The following is a 23,139-nucleotide window of genomic DNA, read 5'->3' as shown; positions in this document are numbered from 1 at the left end:
TATATATGTACTTGTTGATTCGTATTTGAATAGAAGCATATGGCGTATATGTGTATCCGAACGTGTTTTTCTCGCCTTCAATTATGGGCTAGCCATCGTTTACTCTTTGTTGCACATTGGCTGCGAAAATCGTTGGCGCTCATCTCTTTTTCGGCTGTTATTCATCAGTTATTATCAATCGTACTACTTTGTATCTCGTATACCTCACGTGTTATTGTCAAGTGGTACTAATAAGAATATTTTGCAGTCTGTTTTCATCAGGCTTTATTGTTAATATTTTTATCAATTCTCTTTTTATGGTTGCGTCCGACAGCATCAATACCCACTATTCCGGTAAGCATCATCCATATATAATACACTATGGTCCTCCTTATCATATATATGTATAAAAGAGTTCGAGGTAAGTGCACGCATAACATTTGCTCTAGGCGACGGCCGATATTTTAACTATTAACCTGATGCAACCCGTATCACTCTAATAACAATGTGAGAGTCTGTGTTCGTATCGATCTTTTACCTGTAGCTCGTTCACCTTCAGCGTACGACATAGGGGACCGGAACACATTTACCTTACATACATTACTAGCAGGGCGCCTTGCTTCAATGCTATTGATAAGCGCGTATACATCTCTTGCAGAGATCGCCCGCCATCGATTGACACTTGTATTTTACGCCAACTCAACTGTTATTAGGAATTTAGAATGGTAAATAACATCATTTTTAGGGTTTCTATCAGTTGCTTTCGCCTAATGGCGGCAACAACAATACTAATGATAATAATCAAATTACTAGCTCAGACTTTGCCAGACAGTTGTTGCCTGGACGGCTACACGCCCTAATGCGAGTCCGAAATTACGATGTTACGAAAATTGCATACCGACAATAATGCAAACAAATTCTACAAATAGTATACTGATTGGGCATAATAATACTACTAATAAAATTGATTTAATTATCTTCTAGTTTTTCGTTCAGCGTTATGCATCATCCTACAGCTAAACAATAATTATTGCGTTTGCCATGATTATTTTTAATAATGATAAACCTATGATAATTTTCTTTAACCTTTGATCTGCGTTTATTTGCGCATTACATTGTCATAACGTGCGCACAATTTGACTAGCACTATGGCGAGATTTTCAGGAGTTTAATAGATGAAAGATTTTTGTTGTTGCAGAAGTGACGGTAGTAATAAGAAAAAAAAATGTATCTGTAATCAAGATCACAAAAGTACATCCTGAACCGCGGCAGTGTAATCTTTTTTCGACGTTTATGAAGCAACATGACAACTGAAGATCGTGGTGAATTTTGTCAAGGGCGCATCTACTTTTGAGCTTACGCTAACTAATAAGAACTTTATTTAACTTAGTTAAAAAAAAAACACGTGCGTGTCCAGAGTGCACGCAATAGCTTACTTTCACTGCCGTTAATAATAATAATACAAAAATAATAAGGATAATGAAAATATTATCGTCTATGTTGATAACCCGCTGCATTATTATAGCTCTGTTCTTTTCAAATTGTCGACAGGCTGTATAGCTTGCTGGAGTCGCCCTACTATAAAATCCACTGAATCTATCCACTATAAATTGCTTTAGGGAATTTTTTATTTCCTCACATGTAGCTCTTGCGTTATCCTTTGTGAAAACCCTGACGCTTTCTCAGTTTCCATCTTTCTCTTGCAGGAGTTGTCTAATCTCATTAGTTATCATGTCCATACACAGTATCTACAGTTAATGTCGTTCTTAGCTGCATTCTCGTTTTTGTCGAAACCAGTACGGGAAGCGATCACAAATGACGCGCTGGCATACGCTGCCTGGCAGGGCGTTCAGCTGCATGACTTCACGCTGCTTCCATCGAACCACAACAGTCTCCATCAATCAAAGACAACATATTGGAAAGCACTAATAGTACTAACAGTAAAGCAGGTTGCAATTGACATTGCAGTGTGACATTGTTTCGGATTTTCAACAAGAACGTTACTAATTTTTATATTGTACCTAGCAGTTAATTACATAGCCGATCATTACACACACACACACACACACACACACACACACACACAACACACACACACACACACACACACACCACACACACACACACACACACACACACACACACACACACACACACACACACACACACACACACACACACACACACACACACACACACACACAGACGCCTGTAGATGCCCCACCGAGCAACAGCTAAGAATTACTATTATTATTACAGTAACAGTATTAACAGTTGTCATTATCATCATATTCAGCTAATATTAGTAATACATGTTTTACGATGCTTTGTGCGACATGGACACCCGTTCCCATGCCGCTGCTGTTGGCTCGAACTTTCCCACCGCTGTAACAGCCTGTGATTCAATTTTCTTTAAATTCTTATCCTTTAGCCATGCGTCCGGCCGATCATTTTATTTCTTATTCAAGATCTCTAGTGTTTTCCAAGTCTCTAGTACTTTTTTCAGTGCAAATTGTTTAGACTACAGCGGCGCCACGATGACCAATGTCCTTGCGCTTTTACATTCAACCTGCTCTCTTCACGGACTCGTTCGTTTTTGTTTAACGATCATCCTCTCATTTTATCATCCTTTCATATGAAGGCATTATTATCAGACATATTCGTACGCTAGCTTGTTCCTGCATTCACTCCGCACACTTATACGACCTAACAACGCGAAGTGACCTGTGCGGAGTTTTGCCTGACGAGTCCCACTGAACGCATGCAGATACAAATCCGCTGACATCTGCCGTGTCTCATATGAACATATAATAGGCAGCCAAATTCAAACTACACAGAGTACCGACAAGCCCATGTACCTCTAAATCGGTTCAAGATTCAGCTTCTACCCAGTTTGCTTGTTCGCGCGTAAAAGTGTAAGGTGTCAATTTGAATGTCTTATTAATTACTATTCTTGCTGTCTCTCTTGCACAACATCAAGTATTGGCCGCATTGCACATATTTGCTATTTGATCTTATTTCTATTACAGCACACAAAGAAATAGGGCGAACGTATCTGTTCCAATAAAGCCCATGCTACTATCACTGAACAGTAACTCCATGATTCATCTCCCGTTCACCCCCCAGTAGCTTTTTTACCGTCGACGCAACAATGAGCAGCTGGCGTCAACGATGACAAGTCACCCGGAAAAATCCGTCCCAACTTCACCCGGCTGAGCGGGTCATCAAGCATACGGTAGAGAACAATCGAGCCATACTTGTTTCTTTGTAGCTCTTAAAAATGTCTTTTTTCTTGTACAAGTACTGTTCATATATGTTTCTGCAGTTCAGACTACATATTCAATAACGGCGTTATTATATTCTGTAGCAATCATTCTCAATACTATACACTCTTTCTATGAATGATCAATGGTAATTAGAAATGGATCGATAATCTTTTTGGAACTTGTTCTTTGTCTTCGAATATTTCGTGCATTTTGTATCCGTCATCGCTAAACATGTGTTAGATTATTTACAGAAGCCTTTTCGTTTAGCTGTTCCTTCGGTAACCATTTCATGGACAAATAATAATCGGTTTATCCAATACTAATGATTGCCTTAAAAACTTAAACTTACTACCGTTCGTCTTGATAAAAATATACCATGTAAGTGTGAAAACTTTGACAATTTTCTCTTTACCAGGTTTTGACCATATTCGTTTACTCTATCTAATATTCTTCTGACATACTGCCTTTGACAGATATATGGGAGAGCACCTCGACATTCAGCATCAACACACAAAGAGGTATGGAGAAAGAACAGTATTTAAGTCCGTAGCTTACCTATTACATATCGTCGTTATCTGCGTCATGTTCATTAGAAGCTTGTTCAGATGTATGTGAAAAATTGCAGATTAACAATCAACACTCAACAAAGACTTGAATGCTAGCCCTTTTATATGGATGGCCTTTGAAAAGTAAGTATCTGTAGTTGCGCCCCTTATTTATGGGAGCCATCTTCAAGTTTGGTTGCCCTCTACTCCAACAGCCCGTTAGCCTTCAGCATAGGTTGTCATATTGAGAGGTTTCGCTTCTGTAATAAAAACATCAGGTTGACCATTGCAGGTGTCACCTACTTGACGTCTTTGAGCGAGGCGCCCCGCCCTAAACAATCACACGCCTGAAATCATAACATCAGGCGTTTTCTTCCCTCCAAATATCACTGTATAAATGTGACTCTACCGAAATGGAGTAGTGATGAAATTTCATGCCAGACATTTGCCATTACTCTGCGCGTTTTATCGTGTTAGTACGTTATGTTACGGCTTCATTACGCCTGCTTTTAGGTTGATCTAACTCCTTTTTGCAAGCCTTTCCATTTTTGGCGGCTTCCCACAACGATTTTTTTTAGCTGTTCGAGAGATCTGCTGTTGTTGTTGATGGTAGCGATAACATTATTGTTTGTGATGCAATTATTTGCTGTTCTACGTAAAATTATCTTATGTCTTTCTACTAAGCTCTCGGTAAACTTTTTGTTTTCTGCCATTATGATCATGCGTTTTTGTCACCTTACATAGTTCGGTATGGTCCTTTCATTTTAAGATACTGAATAACAAGGGAAGGTCCCCCATTAACAATCTCAGCGGGAATCTGGCTTAGAGGACAGTTCTCGATCGACATAATCTGTAGATTGCTGCATAGTGCTAGTTCGAACGGCAGTGCGTGCAGCGGGTTATCGTTGAGATAGAGTGATTCAAGCGACTCGAGAGTACCTATCTCTTCGGGCAAATGCTGAAGATTGTTTTCACCGACGTTCAAATAGCTGAGCGAGGTGAGATGGCCAACGGCGCGCGGTAAATTCTGTAGTTGGTTACTTTGCACCATCAGCTTTTGAAGGTCGTGGAGAAACCCAATTTCGTTCGGTAATTGTTCGAGTTTATTCTCCTCGAGATCGAGCACACGCAGTTTCGTTAGGCCGCCAATTGAGCCGGGTAGGCGACGCAGCAAATTGTTGGAAAGGACTAACACTTCTAGCGAGTGCAGGTACTGGATATCGTCGGGAATCTTCGCCAGCTGATTGGTACCGAGGTTGAGCTCGACCATGTTGGTCCAGGTGCCGATGTCAAGAGGCAATGAGGACAGAAGATTGTCCTTCATGTTCAGCTTGCTGAGATTTTTTGCCCGTGAAAATATGCTAAACGGTATCTTGGTGATATGGTTGTGCTCGAGATTGATCGAGACGACCGAGGTAAATTGGCCAGGCCCGCCCGTCGGGTAGCTCGTGAACTGATTTCGTGATAGCGTCAATGAAGTGAACTGGGTAAACGATGAAAGAAGGCCTTCCGGCAGGACCGAGATGTTGTTCGACTCGACATTGAATTCCTGCATTAGTGTGCACTCTGCTAGCCGCTCGGGAATTGATGTTAACTGGTTATACCTGTGAAAACCGGAGGGGCTACGAAGTTAGATACGTAACCCTTTTAACTATGCACAGAGCGATGATAGATGTGAGAACTAAAGAAGATGCAAATAACGTTCGAACTAGGCTGCCGCTCGTAGTTGTTTTGTTCTGTGTTAGTTTCGTTCAATCTTATGTTAGTGTACAGTAATAAACATCTTAATTCATGCAATAGTTTTAACAGTGCCTTGTCATCGAAATGCACGCTCTTGTTTGCAGCATTATAAAAGTATATATGACTATAATCTTCATAGAAGCCTCTGCAATGCACGAGTTGACAGAACCATGTTCTTGACTTGAAAACATTGAACATCAATCTTTCTGTTATATTTATATTCTTGGTATAGGTATTTATACCTGAGACCAAGTCGAGTGAGGTTCTTGAGGTTGCCAATGCTCTCAGGAATATCGACGAGTTCGTTATGTTGCACATCAAGAGCCGACAGGTTGACACAGTTACCTAACGCTTCGGGCAGTTGGCTAAGGTGGTTATTTGACGCATCGAAAGTCACCAGCTGCTGAAGCTGGCCAATTCCAGATGGCAGTGATCGAATCTTGTTCTCGCGCAGCGATAGCATCGTCAAATTTGTTAGTGCGGAGATACTCTCGGATACCTAGAAAAGTTGTGCGCCGTAACTAGCTCAGTAGCATGCATGGATTTAGGGTAGAATTCCATTTAAGAATAGTACTTTCAAATATAACAATTTTCTTGTAAACTGTTCTAAATATCCCGCTCGAAACATAACGTCGGTAACCTATTTAGACGAGTTTGGCTTAAATTTTGATAAAATAAGTATTTTAGATTTAAGTGTATACATCCTGAGAAATATAAATAATTTCAATCACTTATCCCCACTTTGCTAATGTTTCAAGTGTTTTATCCAAAGTTAGTGACTTAAATTGTTTTTGATGAGTGCCTCCCTGCACAAACAGAAGGGTGTCCACGCTCGGTCTCCACCACGTATCTAAACTTCGTAGACAAGCACATTACCATTGTGCCACTACGCTTTCCCCATCTTATTAAATATCTAGTGTCATCTATTGAAAATAAATAAATATCAAAACGTTTAAATCTAAAAATGGGAGCAAATAAGCAAAAACGAGTTGATCTGAACATCCTGTTTTTCTCTATACTTCTATATTTCAAACATATGAAACACTTGCAGTCAACAAACGGGCTTTGGTTTTTAAGAGTCTTAGATTATTGTTCGATGTATTCAGCAGTAATCTCATAGATATGCATTAGAGACCGTCGACAAAGTTGTGATCTGCTAAATTAGCCCATTACTTACCTCTCGAATACGATTGAAACGCAAAAATAGTGTTGTCAGGGACCGCAGTGAGTAGATAACCGATGGAATTTCCGTAAATTTGTTGTGTCGTAAATCGAGCACCTTCAGTTGTTTCAGGCTCGCAAACGACTCCGGAAGCGACGTTAGTGAGTTTTCACTTAACGCCAACGTTGACAGATTTATAAGACCTGCCAAATTACACAAAAAAAGTCTGTTGTTGAACAGTTCAGTTGTATAGTTCAGAACAGGATAAATAGCTTCTACCAATAATATGAATCATTAAGAAGGTGTATTGTCTAATGATTTCTTTAACTGGTTCAAGTTGAATTGTTATCATGCATTAACTATGCCGGAATGGCAAGATGGACGACTTTTACAAAGATATTATTAATCGGCGTCAATAGCATGAATTATGAATCTGCTTACCGCCTATTTCGTTGGGTAGTGTTGATAGTTTATTGCCATATAAATACAGTTCGGCGAGGTGTGTTAACTCCCTAACGTTAGCCGGTAGCGTGGTTATCTGAAAAAGGAAATACAGCGCCATATGAATATATGGCGTGACTTAAAATTATCAGTGGACTTTTGATGAATAAATAGCTGCTAGCAATTATTTATATAACTAGCGCTTTCTACAATGGGTGCCACTTTATTTGTACAACAATATGTTCGACATGGTTGCACATGGTTTTTCAGGTTTCTCTTTTCAACTGAATATTTTGTGAATAGGTGTAGCAAAACTGTGACTGGTAGTCGACTTGGTGATAAGTACATATTGTACCTTCGACACTTACTATAAACTTATTTAAAACTATCCGATTTCAATGTCTCTGTTGAGAAAACTGACGATTGGAATGGCTAATTTTTTTGTGGCTGTTAATAGTACAGTAGACTCACATTCGATCTACTGAGGTCGAGACGCGTTACCCCCTCATCGCGACATCTGCTCAGTTCTTTAGCGACGTCAAGATCCGCCTGAATGGAGGGCTTTTTACGAGACGCAGGTTTTGGTTTCGATGCTCCTGGAGTGGTCACCATTACCTGGCAAATTGGATAGATAGATAGTAAGATACACTACAAGAATATTGAGAAGCTTTCATTATCTAAGTTTAATTCTATGGAAATTTCGAACGCACGAGGCATATTTTATAAAAAAAGAGCCCACAGTCATAATTTTGGGTGAGCAAACAGTTCGCGGATTTCACCTAACAAACATCCGCACACACTACGCATACTAAGAGCCTAGGGGCATCTTTTTCTGTACATACCTGTTTGCCCCCGGGCGGGGTTCCCGTTGAGGGTTTCTTCTCCTTTTCTTTGTCTCTGTCCCTATCTTTGTCTTTGGAGGATGATGAAGATGCTGATGTCCCTCCACCGTGCTGCTGCTGCTGGTCGTGCTCCATTTTCACACTAAGGCTTTATGGTTTACAGCCGTAATTAGAGAGTCAGGAGTGCCTGTGCTAACAAAGAGCGAGAATTCGTTCTGCAATCTGCGTCGAACGCCTTCACATCAAGCTAACGCCACGTCACAACTTCAGGAACCTTTAAAAATAAAACGTCCTACCATCCACAGAGTCGAGGTCGTTTTTGTATGATGCTGCCCGTAAGGAGGCTACCACTTGCTGAAGCCTTGCTTTACCAGCAGCGTTCTAATTATCTTGAAACGCACAGGGCAAACCTCGGGCTTTACGAATGCTTCGTCTGAAGACCTTAGGCTTCACAAACGCTTCTTTTCGCTACCTCAGACTTGGGCTTTCCGTGGAGACCGCTTTTTCTGTCTGCCTGTTTAACGCTCGTCAACGCCGCTACTCGGGCCCGGACCCGCCTAAGACCTTAGGACTTCTCCTCCTCACGAATTCATATTTACAGCTGCGGCATCTACGCATCGATACTGAAACTCACTCCCGCTATCGTCAAAATGAGAGGGATAAACGAGACAAGCGCAGGAAGATAACGGCAGGGTTAGCAAATTCGATCAGGATTCCAAAAATTAGGAATGTTCGAATGGAGATTAATCTAATTAACCAAAATCAGCTCGCTGTCCACTGTTCAAACTTACATTTGTTCTAATCATAACGCAAGCCACAGCACAGCTTTAAATAGTAACTGTGGCACAAGTTTGAATGCTGTTAATGTCATCGCTAGCTTTAAGGTGAAACTTTAATAACTTAAGGAACCTCAATGATTTTTGGAAATCAACTGGAAAAAGCTTATTGAAACCCAGCGACACATGTAACCGGTGCTGATTGATGGCACAATGGCATCGCTAACTATAAAAACTTCCACAAACGAGCTTCTAGGGCGTAGAATTATGTATTAATGTATGTGTCGATGTGTGACCAAGCTGGCTGTGTGTCTCAATCGGAGTCCTTTGTGTGGTACCTGACGTTTACAAATACGTACGTGATTCAGTTGGACAGTTACAGGAATCCACAGGGCCGTTCCGATGCATCACACTCAGTTCGAGCCGCATCGTAACGACATGGCGATCGTATATCATGACGTCTGTACACTAGATTACTGGATTTGTCCGACTTGCCGAATTCTAATTAAACCACAAAAAGTCTTTTCATAATTATGAATTCTCAGATCTAACTACTAGATAGCATTTGAAAAAACTCTGAATAATAGAATACTTGCTCTTAGAAATCAAACTGTAACTAGCGAACACGACTGGCGTGCGAAATTCGCCTGATCACCCGGGCTAGTCTCGATCTCGGAAGAATAGTGAGCTCCATACATTCTGAGTCAGAGAAAGTTCACTGGTCGTATTAAAAGTTTTTCTGTCCTTAGGAGTTAGAGTTAACACGACTAGTGGTAGATGCGTGGTGCCCACACGCAAACAACGAGCCTTTTGACTTTCTTACCTTTGTAATCTTCACTTTGGCCTTTTAGATGAATGGTCTCAAAAAGGTCCAATGTTCTATACCCTAACGATGCTACTGTTCAATGTAGCACATGTTTCCATGCAAGGTAAATCAACAGGGTTTTCACCCCTATTACCTCAATTGTCAGTTTTAAAGAAGCACAAGATAGACAGGCAACAAAATGAGGCAGTGCATCCGAAAGCGTTAAAGGGGTCAAGCTGCCTATTTCAAAAAAAGCTCCAAAAAAGCGCCAAACATTTCGCTAAATTTGCCAGAAGTGCCCTGTGGCTAGATGACAAGAAGATATAATTAATTACAAATTACTAATTGCTGACCCCACCTACCAACACCAAACCTATATTACTTATAATTTCATGACAATATAACAACTAGTAATCGAATAATAACAACAATAAGTACTGACGTAAAGCGCACTGTGCTGAATAGTGATGCCAGTGACATGCATGTTCAGTCAGATCATATGATGTTTAGTTCTGCTGCGACTATTGTTTATCGTTGAATGTAACCGTAACAACACTTTCACAATGCCGATTCGCTGTCAGATTAGGTGTGCAGGTGGTATGTGGGTCCATGACACAGAATGTTTATCCGAGAGGCACAGAGGCCCCCGTTGACAATTAGCCGTGAAGGGACTTCGAGCTTAGTTTATATAGACTATAGCTGGTGATTGGCGACTGGAAATTGGTTGAGAACATTAGGAAGTACTGTATATCTTTAACTACGTTTTTGACACGATTACATATGTCGCCGACGAATTGGGTTCGGGAAAAATGTCAATCTTTGGAGCTGACATAAGAATACTACAGGCGTTATGAGACAAAAACTTTGTACAAATTGTTTTGGCTATTGCAAACCAAACTTCCTTCCTTGTTGATCGATGGACCTATTTTCTACCCGGCAGCGTCCGTTCCGGATGTATGCTAATGAAGTGCTGTTTTTCCCGACCAGAATAATAGCAAACCCCTACTATTACTTTGATAGATTGATGCGGTTACCTCTTTGCGAGGGCTGTTGCTCCAGGGAGCGAGTGTAATGATCATTTTCCAACAAGCCCATTGCATAATGGGCTGATTGCCATGCACTGAATATTAACAACACACACACACACACATACACAAGGCACATATATATTAAGGAATACACGCAGGCCGAGAGTGTATGGTTTCGATAACGTACTTGAGTTCTATTAAATTTATGAGTTTGATGTCGAAAAAGATAGGGACATCCGAACACAGAAACATCGTTATATTAGAATTGCACTGTGGCCTGATGACTGTAACCCGATAGCATAGTTTCAATAATAAATAAACGAGCGCGTAACGCCCTCTCGGAAAGAGAGTAGTGCACCACCGGTATAATATGTACCCTGTACTTTTATTTGCGGGTTTAGAGAAAAAAAAGTATTGCCTCAAATGATAAAAAATCAAACTCATTTAGGGTAGTCTTCAGGAGCTTATACGTACACTAAGTTATAGTATAGTATATACTAAGTTTACCAGAGAGTTAATTATGGATTCACAGTTTGTAACAACAGCATTGTTTTAAGGTAAGCGCGGCTAAGTAAATGCACTGAAAGCGATGAATCCGGCGAGGTTGAGCATTACTGATATCGCCATTACCGGCTCCATTCACTTTAAAACAAGCCTCTGCAGCGTAAAAATGTATCAATTTTAGATTCGACGCGAAGTGAGGCAGTGGATCCTCAATACGATGCCATTTATCCAGATAATATTAAACAGTTAACCTTGACATTTACCGGGTGCATTGCAAAATAAAGAAACTCTCCCGAACAATTAGTGTTGATTGAGGCCTGAGACGTTTCAGCTTCGAAAAACTACGATTATTACAATTTTTACCGATAAGCAGAATCAGTTGTGTCCATTCGTCAGCTAGTTTCGCGACGAAAAGATTTGTAACAAATGTGCTATACCTTGCTGGTGTCTCTTCAGCTTGAATTCACGAGTCGAAAAGCCTAATAAGTACCGAGATGACGTGTATTTTGCCAGCTGTGAAATGGACTTCACTGCAATTACTAACTTTATGGATGCTGCCATCCATACAAGCGTGCAGGCGTCACTCTACATAGAGGTATGATTTGCAACAATAGGTGCATATATTATATTACGATTATAAGTACAACCATACGTCAAGAATCTAGTTAGGTCGATTCTGCTGAAAAAAAACATCGAATGCCATTTAATTTCATTATTATACTCCAAGTGTCTAATTATTGACAGTGTCAATAATGGTTTTGTTTAGTAGCACCAAAAGTCTCTTCATTAATTGACGACTTAATTGCCACAAGAAATATATATATACAAAATGTACACTACATAAAGCTTATAAACATAACAATCCTAACTTAATCACAACAGTTCCTACCTAGTACCTACTTTTTCTAGACCTCTATCTACTTATAGGGACTATTTTGAAAGTTCTTACCACACCAATGTACATACACGTATATTAATTTGCTACAGGCGCATAAACCCAAACACGATATTGCACTCTTTATCCAGAATAAAAAAAACTGAAAGAAACGCCCAGGTTGACGACACGTGCTTGCTGGTATGTGAAAAAACAGCATTTTAAGCTGAGGCGATGTATTAGCTGGTAAGAGTTTGTGAGAGTCAATCAAAGACGTTGGCGCCAATATCAGCATATACAGACGCACGGAAGATGAAGTCGTCCAAGCAATTAAATATTTAGCTAAGTTTTAAGAGTATATTAGTAGCACGCAAAAATAAGCCATGTAGGGGTACTATTCATTGTCGCTTAGTTTATATTTTTGAATGTTTTTTTTTCGAAGCCTTTAGCCAATACATTGTACTATGTAATAACAGATTACAGGTGCAACACTAATAGTATGAACAATTATTAAACTTTAAGTTAGAGGTGCGAAGTAGCTTTTCCAGATAGTGTACTTTCATTGCTTGGACTTTAACCTATTCCACGTATAGGATGCATAGTGTGCATATATCTTCGTAAATATCATAACTGGCTTGACGTAGAGGACGAGTTTTTAAAGCACACATATATAGTCTCTGGCCGAATTCGGGAGTTTGCCACATTCGTTAGTCATCCATTTAAGAGACGTTCAAACCGGATACGCCCACTTTAAGCTCGTTATTCTTGCGGGCTGTAGTCATTGAACTCGCGTTGCATTTTTTTAGTCGTAGGCCGATACGCGGGGTAAACAGAAAGCGTGCAAAGTAAGTCGGCGCATATCCAGTAGGAACACAACCTTGAGGCCAGTGGACACGCCCGGAACAAGTGCAAATTCACGCAGTCTCGATCTTTCCCCTATGACACGCTAGCTAGACTGTTTTGAATACGAATTGAACTACGCTGCTCGAATCTCTTAAGTGATGGAACTGATTCCAATGACGTCCTCATAACGAAAACTTGCCGGTTCTACTGTATCTGCTGTCGATGTATTTACTAGCAAGTTTTAATAGTAAATGTCATTTTTTGAAGTTTGTGGTTCGCTGTACGACACGGACTTTCGACAGATGTTCATATCCTTTTGTACAAAAATTTAGATAGGAATGCAATATAGAAAAGGAATATAGGAAATGGAAAAAACAAGCTGTTTTAGTCGAGTCTCGATAGCTTTTAATAAGTCAAGTACTAGGAGAGTCAAATGACACAGATATAAGTATATGAGAGTTTGCCCTATAAGCTTAGACACGCATATAAATGGGTGAATAACAGTGAAATAATAACAAGTGACTTGTGCCGTTCCGCTCAATATAGCAAATGTTGTGGCATATTATATTAACGAACTGCCTGAGTAATTATCACCAGGTGAAAATCACCCATTATTATTTGTCAACGAAACATACCTGTGTGATACGGAATTATGAAAGCAGGTTATCTGTAGTAAGCAATATACCCTCCCACTGAAACCAACATTTTTTAATTAATATCACCACTTGCAGATTGAAAACAACAAGAACGTAGAGCAGCATGAATGCTCGTTCGTGGTAGTTTCGGAACCTAAAACTTTGGATGCTTCGTCTCTCCCGTTTTGACATAGAATGTATATATTCTAAAAAAATTCCCCTTATTCCTTGTATTTCTAACATATCTGTATTACAAACCTTACAAAATATTTCATTTCATCAACAAATCCTAATGAAACTGTTCATAGACACAACACATTAATTCAATGACCGGCAGTCCGTAACGTGACGCTGCCATGCCAACTGCTATTGCTTGTACTCTTCCATTAGACTTTGTCTGGTGTTATTGAATCATACGCTCCGCATAGCGTCTTACCTTCTTCTGACATGATTGTAACGGCAGGTAGCCTACTCTGGTAGTGGTAAACAGTTCTTCTGGACGGATACCGATACACGACGGTATGACACTTTTTTCCGGTGTGTAATAGAAAATGCAATTGTGTATCCACTCGACACACACATCGATGAAAACTCATACGGCGAGCTACCGCTGCTCCTGTAACGTCTAATATTAGTGAAGGTGCCGCTGTTATCTTCGAATGAGCCCTTGTTTCGCGCGCAAACTAGCACCCAGAAGTCCCGCCGGCGACTGTCGATAGCAACTGAGACTCAACCGGGAACAAAACACCACCATGAATCAATAAGAGGCAGTCCTCTGTCGCTTCTTGAACCACTATTATCTACATTTTTTTTTTCTTTATCGTTGGACAACTGTAAGCTGCCAAACTGTCTAATCCGCAGGCACTACACGTACATGCTACACGGCTGTATGTGTATACATAGCTTTTTGTGTTTAAATAACGACGTGAACTTTCCCAATTTTGCCAGGTAAGATGTGTCCCGCACTTAGTACATTAATTGGGTTCCTTCCCGCTAACGATGCAATTGTTTGTCCCGAATTTTCAGGCTGGCAGAGCAGCAAGGAGGCATCATAGAACACCGTGAAGTTTTTTCAGACCAATCTACCAAATGACCGTCAACGAGCATCAATAAACCGACGTGTAGGTCAACCAATCGTTAGGTGACTGGTATCTTGCTGTTTGGTGTCCGGCTTTGGATGGCCTTAAACTGCAACTATTACCATCTCTACTGTCGTTACCTTCTTCCTTGTTATCATATACGCCTCGGCCATTCAGGGTTTTTCTCTATAGCGTTTTTTAAGCGGCAGCTCCATACAGCTTTGGCCGGCATTCCTTGCGATGACTGACTGCCTAACCGTCCAACTGATCTGTCGTCGTCCAGCTAGCTCGTTCGTCGTAGCGATGCAAATATCTATTTACTCTTCGAAGAATCCTTCAAGCTAGGTGTTCTGCGGCGTGTCTTGAGACAGTGTCAACTGTATGAGCCTCGAGCTTGACTATCGTCCTGTAACTGCAGCGGCTTACTGGCCACAATAGTCGCGGCTGCCGACTTCTTTTCGCTACAACTATTCTAGCGGCTCTTTTTGTCGTCATTGTCGTTCGCGCTGGTGCTGACAATGCTAAAGACGACTGCTGCGGGCTGGTCTGGACCACGACACCGATCAGATGTACAAAGGAATAAGGCTGCAAGAGCTGCTGCTGCCGTTAGAGGTCTGTTATAGCCGGTCGCTTTCTACTAGAAGCCGTCAGTCACCGGTGAGCAGTTAGCATTGGAGGCAGGCACATTTGCAGCGAAACAGCGCAATCTTTGGCCGCTTTGTTCGTCGTCGCCGTCGTCGTCGCCGTCGTCGCCGTCGCCGGCCCCCAGAAGCTTGTGGTAGCCACAGAGACGATGCTGGTTGCTTCGTGGACCCGCACGCTTTCACGCGTGCCACTTCTACGTTTAAGGAGACAGAGATTGTGGGCTGCCGCGGAAGGCAGGAGTCACTCGCGCGACAACGGGGCGCCGCCGTCGCTGCTATCGAAGTCGGTGTCGGCGGTGATATAATCCACCACACACTCGACGATATTCACAGTATATTTCCGTAGTCGTAAAGATGAACGTTGGATGATCATTGGAGTTAATTACACTAGTTATTATTACAACGGGTTAGCATTTGTTGCGGAAGTAGCCGTAATCGCTGCTGGCGTTTATAATGACGACGACGGCGATGGTGATGACGATTATGGCGGTAACAGTCGAAGTAAAAGGAGCAGTTGCTTTTGTTTGTCGCTGTATTAGTCGTTATTAATTATTTAGCTATGTTTTTGTTTGTGGACATTATTATTGCTGCTGCGGTAGTTGCCTCCGTTGCCATCCCCTGCAGCACGACGTACACCACCACTACCATAAACAGAGAGGGGCGCGTGGTGAGGTGGGAGGCGGACCAAGGCGCAGCTTGATGGTACACTGAATGAAAACAACAGCCGATTCACTTAACCGGCGACTAACAGCAGCAGCAGCAGCGACGGCAACGAAAACGCCAGACATTGGTGTGATCATTACGGGTATCAAATAGCACTAGGGTTCTTTGATACTTGACAGCGCCCTGATTGCTTGCAGCACAACTTCTTCTGCCGCTCCGAAGATGGACACAGCTGTCGATGGATAAACTAACAAATGAACGTCGACAGCAATGGTAACAATACGCCGCACTGACACCACAGCTGACCACAGTCTACCAACTACGAACGAATGAAATCTCGGTTTTGCCGTCGCTACCGACCCAGTTGTTGTGCCCATTCGTGCTGCTACACACGGCAGTTGCTCATATCTAACACTACAGGTATATCCATCCTGCTGACTCGTCTGTGTATCCACTGCCGTGAAACACTGTCAACACAGTGGAACGCACTGCATACCGCGAATAATACCAACAGTCCAAACAGGCAGGACTGGCAGTACAAACGTCAACACCAGCAGCGTCACATAGAGGTAAGCAAGCCTTCACGATTAATTGCAGGCATAGTACTCGTAGCAATAACAGTAGTAGAAGTCAGTTGCAGGTCGTCGGTGAAGTCAACGGTCGGGATTAGTCAAAAGCGAACACAGCGACGACGGCCATCCGCTAGCGACGACGGACAGCAGCGTTTCGAAGCCGTCAACAACAACAACAACAACAACATTAACGACAATGTTGCCGCTGCTGTTGTTGTTGTCGTTTGCTATCATTCCTGCTGACTATGGATCGCTCCAGCGACCGCTTTTGCACACGTCGCTAACGAAGTGAACAACAAATGCGAGCCGTACGGAAGAGTCTACCGATCCAAGCGACGATGGACCCCCATGGACTGAGGAGGTAACTGTCGGGCGGATCGCCCGAGCTCCCGTTGGCGTACGCAGCAGAGAAAAATACAAACCACTCCTCAGCGAGACGGTGGTAACAGAGCGTGTTGGTGAGTGAGCTAGCGAGCAACCCAGCGACCAAACGAATTAGTCAGCAACCACAGCCACAACCAGCAAGCCAGTCAGCGCACCGCACCGCAACAACAAAACAGAATCTCTCCCGGTCGCTTATCTCCGGCTGTACATACACAAGACGGACAGTGCCCGGCGGTAGCGGTTGGGGTCGCAGCAGCTGGCTGGATAATAACTAACCAGCGCTATACGATTAAACAATGACGATGATCGCCTGCCCACCCGTCTGCCTGCCTGCCTGTCTTTCTATCTGTCTGTCTGTGAATCTGTCAATCCGTCTGTCTGGCCGTTTATCCAGACGTTGTCCATGAGTAGCAGTGGCACCGGCAGCGCGCCAGACCTTTACTGGCTCTTCTTTCCAATTCCTTCAGCTGTTGTATTCGTTGTTGATGCTTTGCTGATTGATATACTAATAGCCGTGACGGCCGCTGCCCCGTCTGGACGAGCCAGGTCTCTCACGCGGGTTCCAGTTGTTGTTGTTGTTAATGTCGTTGTCGTCGTCGATAATAATAACAATAATAACAGCGGCTAGCGCGCCTGAGTCTGGAGAATGAAGAGTCCGTGAGTTCCGCGGATCAGCAGTCGCCCTCCGCGAGTTAGCGCGACTCGAGGACTTGTTAGAAAAGACGAAACGAAAGCAAGGCGCCGACAACTGGAAGAAATGATAACGATTGCACTAATCTGTAGGTGGCTGTTAGGTAGTAGTTATAAGAGGAGTTGGTAGAACATTTCTTTTAATTCCTCCGATGCTGCCAGCGACAATATCGGTACTAAACGCACGGTTACGAATGGATTTGATGCGAATACAAACTTCTATCGAAACTGTCAACATGGACGAATCGAGAGACGGGCTGGTGGTGTCGGTGTAGCGGCGAAGGAAATGAGTGAGGGTTAAGATTTCACTAGAAAGTGAGCCCAATGCCGCTCGATGAGTGCTATAGCACTGCTGCTGTCTCTCCGCTTGTGCTGATGGGGAACATGCGAAGGCTACGGCTGAATCTAGCAAGAGCGCCAGAGGGCACTAGCGCAGCCGAAGCGGCCGTGAGAATAACACAGGTCATATGGAAACGTAGACTGTGCACACAGGTGTGGCGAGGGTGGAATTAGGTTGAATCAACGTAAACGTGTAAGATTTGCGCGATTATGTGCCGTGGAGACTGGTAGAATCACATGTAGACTAGCCGATGTAGTTATCTAATCCGTGCAGTTAACAGTGTACTGAAAAAATAAATGATTTCCAAGAGCATTGGTATTTCCAATACTTCGAGTAACAATGGTGACGACTCAACTGAATGTTAGTTAAATGTCACTGATGATTTAATTTGGTCGGAGGAGACTGAAGGTCTGCTCCTCGTTGCATGATGAAATGTCATTTCCAAAGTGTTCCACGTTTATTTTGTGTAAGAAACTTATTCTAGCTAACTCATTGTTGACAATAGGGCCTATTTTGTCAACACCAAATGTATATAGTGCACAGAACGTTTCCAACCCATCGATTGTTCAACGCTGTTACAAATTCGAGTCGAAACGTGGCATCGTGGTGCTAGATCGTTTCGCTTTCAAACTATAATTATTATTAATGTTTTGGATAAAGAGGCTGATGATAGATCAGTGTAATTTGTAATCTGATGCGAAGTAGCCCAGCCCCGTGCGTCTAGTAACTTGCAGTAGTGAACTGCGGTTAGGTCTGGTAAGACAGAAAGCGGCGCCTAACAACAAACATGATCTTGTGTTGCCTTGATTCTGCTATGTATGACTGTTTGTGTGATCCTCGCAATCCGAAGCGAGAAACAGCCGTTTGTTCTAGTGCAAAGCGACTGGTTAGATTTGCCTTTATAGATGTCCCTTTCTAATTCATCTAAAAGATAGCCTCCCATGCGGCATACCTCAAATTTGGTAACTGTGTTATGGCTATCGTATGAAGCATTGCTCTTGGCACACCCTACAATGCCTTACAAATTCCAATCTTTGACCCATTTTGAATACATTTACCGAATCCCTGATTCGGTACCCATATTCGACCTCTTGCCTACGCAACCTATAAAGTTAGCAAAACTATACTCAGCACCACATGGCGGCACATTGTCATTGTTGATTAATCAATTGTTTTTGTGCCAAACGCCGGCCCGACGGACTAACCTGTGCTTGCTGATTGCAAAACGCTGTTGCAGAACGACGTTGCGGCTGGCTTGAAGGGGAGGGCAGGTCCTCACACTATATCACAACCTATGCCTCTATAGTATACAATACACAGACAGGGGCTGGGGAAAATGCGCTTAACAGTAGGCCTCTATGGAAAAACTGAAATATTTTCATGACATTTTGCATGGAATCAGCCATAACGAGAACGTTGCGATGCAGAATGTGCATGCTTCAAGCGTGATTCAAGCCGTCTAAGTGGACTCCAAACGCGATAGAATATACCAGCTGACTGATGCCTTCTAAGATGGTGAGTCTTAAGCGGTGTCGTTTCCCGACTGGAAAACTGGTGCAGGTGGATCCTTACCTAAATATCGTTGCGTTGCATCACTTCAGACGCGGCATGAATCTGTAAAAACGAAGAAAATCACCACTTTTCACGACACCCACCCGTACAGCACACTTCAGTCTGCTGGAGTGGCAAGGTATCGTCTGCTAGACCGTTCCAGCCCGACTGGGCAGCCCGCCCAGGACCTCAAGGCCATGGCCGTGGCCGGGCTCACCACCGACCGACTAACAGAGTGGTCAGCACTTTCAGTAGCAGAATAAACTTTTGAGCTTGAAAACTTCTTCCGAACTAGTAGAGACCTTCGGGAAAACTGGCAAAATGCTGGCTCATATCCGGGAGAAATCGATCGCGGGTTTGGCAATAGGTTTATGATACATGCGAGATTTCGCTGTTTAATCGAAGGCTTGGCCATTATTCGGTTTTCAAGGTCGGGCTCTACCCGCCAGCTAAGACCCGGGCCACGCCGATGCCAGCTTATCTTCCTTAGGCTATTACAATGGCAATGTCAACTAAACCCACATAGCAAGTAGTATAGTATGTACTTTGAATAAGAAATACGGCAGCACTTGTTCACTCTGAGAATACCAAACAGTTTCTAATCGGGTTTTCCTACCGCACCTCCTAATCTGCTACCTTGCGTCTAAATACTGTATTACTTCGGATAAGTTAGCTTTCTGTGCCCTAAGTACAGTGGTAACTTTGTGACATTGTGACTAGTTGCTGATTTCTATAGGACTTAGCGCATCACCGTCCGCTGATGTTCCGCCGCTTGTCTGTGTATGACGGGATTCTTTGCCAGATTTATGGCAGCTTTGCTGAGGTTAAAGTCTATTTTCGTTCTGCAAAAACTAGAGAAGCAAAGCAGATTTCGTAGTACAACACCTTATATTCAGCAGGAAACCAATTCGATAGTTAATTAAAATGTTGTGCTTGTTCGATGGTGTTTTTTGCTGTTTTAATTATGAACTATTTATCTAGTAGTATTTTAACCATTATTTAATTTCATAAGTCTGGAATATAGGCTTTTCGCGAAATGAACAGTCAGGGAGCATGTAACCTGTATCGAAGAGTGTGTGTATGTGTGGAACAAAGCTGGCCGAATCACGGTTCGCTGGGGGAAGCTGTAAAGCAGTGTCCTGTGTGGGGCTGACGTCGAAGCTGCTTTACTCAGTTCCGCCCTTGAGCTAGACATTGGACATTCGCACTGAACACTTGACATTCTTTGAACGGCGGGGGAAAACTTCTACGCGCTCCAAGGATGCTTTGCAGACAATTTTCCTTCTCTACTAGAACAGAAGCGGAAGTGTAATGTAGCTGCTAAATATGTAAATAGCATTTTTGACTGTATATACATTTATAAGTAAATGTTGACGGATTCGTGAAATATATCCAACAGAAAAATGGTATTATACATAGTAGTAGGTAAAAAAAATGACTAAGTTATTTTTCTATGTCTACTTATCATTAAAAGACGAGGCAGATCCAACCTGTAATCGATATATTCCGTTATGAAGCTGTTTTATTTGTTGGCCATGGCTTACTATAAAAAAACTCTAGGAAAAACAAAGCAAGTTTACAAGGATACACGAGAGTAGAATCGTGACTACGATTGGATTTTGTTAGGTGAAGACAAATCTTTTATAATTAGTTCGGGTCCTATAAGAAAGCTGGCTTATAAGGTGCTTAACGTATCGAAGATCGGTCAGATAGCCCACATATTTTAAGTGCACTGGTAACGTATTTGCTTGCTACATTTAGAAACACATGGTGGTCTAGGTTCGAATTTGGGCGTAGACACTTCGTTCCGTGCCAGAAGATAACAGCCCTCTGGAACCACACCTAACGATTCAAGTGCTGAAATCAAATTCGGATTTTTGGGTAGCTTATATTTGGTACAAGCAAATGGTTCTATGTAGTCATTTGTGCCATCGGACACTAAACGCGACTTATTGCTAAGAGCATGTTCGTAACAGGTATGATACAACTTCTGTCTGGTGTTACTGGTTATGAATTATGCTGTATAAATACCAATTTACTGTATTTGAGCGTATAGATATACAATTATGGACAGCTGACGCCATGGTACGTTTCTCATACAGCAGCTTCTAGATTTCATTAGTTTCGAGATCTCGCCGTATTATAGATGCTGCCTAAGTATATCGATTTATGTTTAGGTTCGGAATGTTTCTCTATTAAGCGGCTACTTTTAAATATAACATACCCATTTAGCTATGACATTGACAGGCAGTTCGTACAGCTAACGGCGTCATCTTAATTTTTTAAAAGTTACCGAAGTAGATTGCGATTCTAGTCTCGTGGCTTTGCGATATAGGCATTACTTGTAATCTAGATTCAATGTACGAAGAGTATATTTGTGCAACGAAAAGTGTAGCCAAGACCTACGAAGTCCTTTTATTTGAGCCAAAATATAGTGATATTCATTTTTCAGACTGAATACTTTTCTAGCGGTTTTGGTGACTCTTGAGCTCGCTTTCGATAATCGATATCCAAAATTAAATTAAACGGAAATTAAAACTTATAATTATGTAATTAGGTAATTTGGCAATCAGTGTCTTTTTGATGGATTCATAAAATACGTAGCAGGCTATGATAAAACATCAAATACTTCAAATTCATCTTATACATCAAGGGTTATCAGCACAGGTACTACGTGTAGTTCTCGAGTGCAGCCTCGTTTGTCTCACAAAACATTTACAATAGAATTTCTGCGACATCAAAGTCAAGCACACACGGCACATATCGAGATTGGAACATTATAAGGTCGAGCATGCACCTTACGGCTTCCGTAGTGATGTCCAAAATTACCTGATAGTTGTGAGGTGCTTCAGGCGTTTGAGGATCGACCTCAAACGGAACTCTGCGATACCACAATCTGTTGACAACCGTCTTGCATAACTGGAATCATGTGAAACTATTCGAATAGAGAGGTTCAAACTGGACGAGAAAATTATTTAGGGATAAACATCAGTTTGATACACCTGATAACTTTTCTTGCATCTAGCGCATTGGTAATCGTCCCAACTGCTACTATCTACTCAAAACAGATGATAGTGAATGCTACAAGCAGCATGACGAAGTACATGTCAGCTCGAGAGACCAAATAATTTCCAAGCTCCATTTATTGATAGTGCACAACGAGAACTTAAATTGGTTACTTTACACTCAGGCTCATAAATGAATTGACTGCAAACTAGATTCTGTGGTGAGCTGGATCCCTACTGCACATTTGCCGCCGGCCTAGGAATGGAGCAGAGCAGATTTCTAATTATTGTCAGTGAAATATATGCCATGTGCAACATCTTAAATAGGAAACAAAACTCTGCGTATATTACAATAGATGCGTGGTTGCTTAGACGGCCAAACTTCTGTCTGAAAGAGACCAGGGGTCACTCCTTCAAGTTCCGTCAACCACACGTACTAGATGACCTGTGTAAATATATATATCTAATCTATAATAAATAAATCTATAAGTATCGGATTTGTGATGATTATATGAAGACGAAAAGGCATCGGTTTATAGCAATTCCCTGTTACAAGACGGTGTGAAACTGGCGCAGATTTTATGGGTTGATTTGTGCGCGCACCGGGGTTCTTCCCTTCTGTCCAGTTAAAGGCGTCCCAATAAAACATTGTTAAAACAAGAAAGCTTTAATCGAGGTACGTTGCGTTACAATCGGCAACAATCGTTACAAAATCTTTTTGCAATTGGCCAAGCTTCCTTAGTAAAATCACCTCAAATGCTTAGGTACGAT

The 23,139-nt window shown here is 42.1% G+C and overlaps 1 protein-coding gene and 1 long non-coding RNA gene across 9 annotated transcripts; one reads left to right on the top strand and one right to left on the bottom strand.

Annotated features, from left to right (window-relative positions):
• Positions 1-247: 247 nt before the first annotated feature.
• On the bottom strand, positions 248-19,514 carry Sur-8 (leucine-rich repeat protein shoc-2). 8 transcript variants are annotated; one of them, XM_086989039.1, is made up of 9 exons: positions 13,877-14,470; positions 13,441-13,497; positions 9,111-9,252; positions 7,976-8,614; positions 7,605-7,748; positions 7,134-7,230; positions 6,708-6,895; positions 5,773-6,029; positions 248-5,394 (listed from the first exon to the last, which is right to left on the bottom strand). In XM_086989039.1, exons 4-9 carry the CDS (start codon positions 8,108-8,110, stop codon positions 4,527-4,529), a joined length of 1,689 nt encoding a protein of 562 aa, XP_086845165.1. In that variant the 5' UTR covers positions 8,111-8,614; positions 9,111-9,252; positions 13,441-13,497; positions 13,877-14,470; the 3' UTR covers positions 248-4,526. The 8 variants fall into 8 exon arrangements, with proteins under 8 accessions (XP_086845165.1, XP_022660708.1, XP_086845166.1 ...); XM_022804973.2 differs by lacking the exons at positions 13,441-13,497; positions 13,877-14,470 and adding an exon at positions 19,385-19,502; XM_086989040.1 differs by lacking the exon at positions 9,111-9,252.
• LOC147756051 (uncharacterized) lies at positions 18,575-22,860 on the top strand. Its single transcript, XR_015327673.1, has 3 exons — positions 18,575-19,327; positions 19,414-19,601; positions 20,388-22,860. It is a non-coding gene; the product is annotated as an uncharacterized LOC147756051 (long non-coding RNA).
• Positions 22,861-23,139: the final 279 nt, after the last annotated feature.

Source organism: Varroa destructor, unplaced genomic scaffold (genome assembly GCF_002443255.2).
Source record: "Varroa destructor unplaced genomic scaffold, Vdes_3.0 BEIS01000004.1, whole genome shotgun sequence".
NCBI classification, from domain to species: Eukaryota; Metazoa; Arthropoda; class Arachnida; order Mesostigmata; family Varroidae; genus Varroa; species Varroa destructor.
The sequence above is the reverse complement of the archived record's forward strand: the minus strand, read 5'-3'. Positions and strand labels throughout refer to the sequence as shown.

Coding starts and splice junctions, on each gene's coding strand:
- Sur-8 (XM_022804977.2), bottom strand. CDS start 8,110: ATGGAGCACGACCAGCAGCAGCAGCACGGTGGAGGGACATCAGCATCT. Junction 7,749..7,975: donor CCCCGCCCGGGGGCAAACAG/GTATGTACAGAA, acceptor CCAATTTGCCAG/GTAATGGTGACCACTCCAGG. Junction 7,231..7,604: donor TCGACCTCAGTAGATCGAAT/GTGAGTCTACTG, acceptor TTCCTTTTTCAG/ATAACCACGCTACCGGCTAA.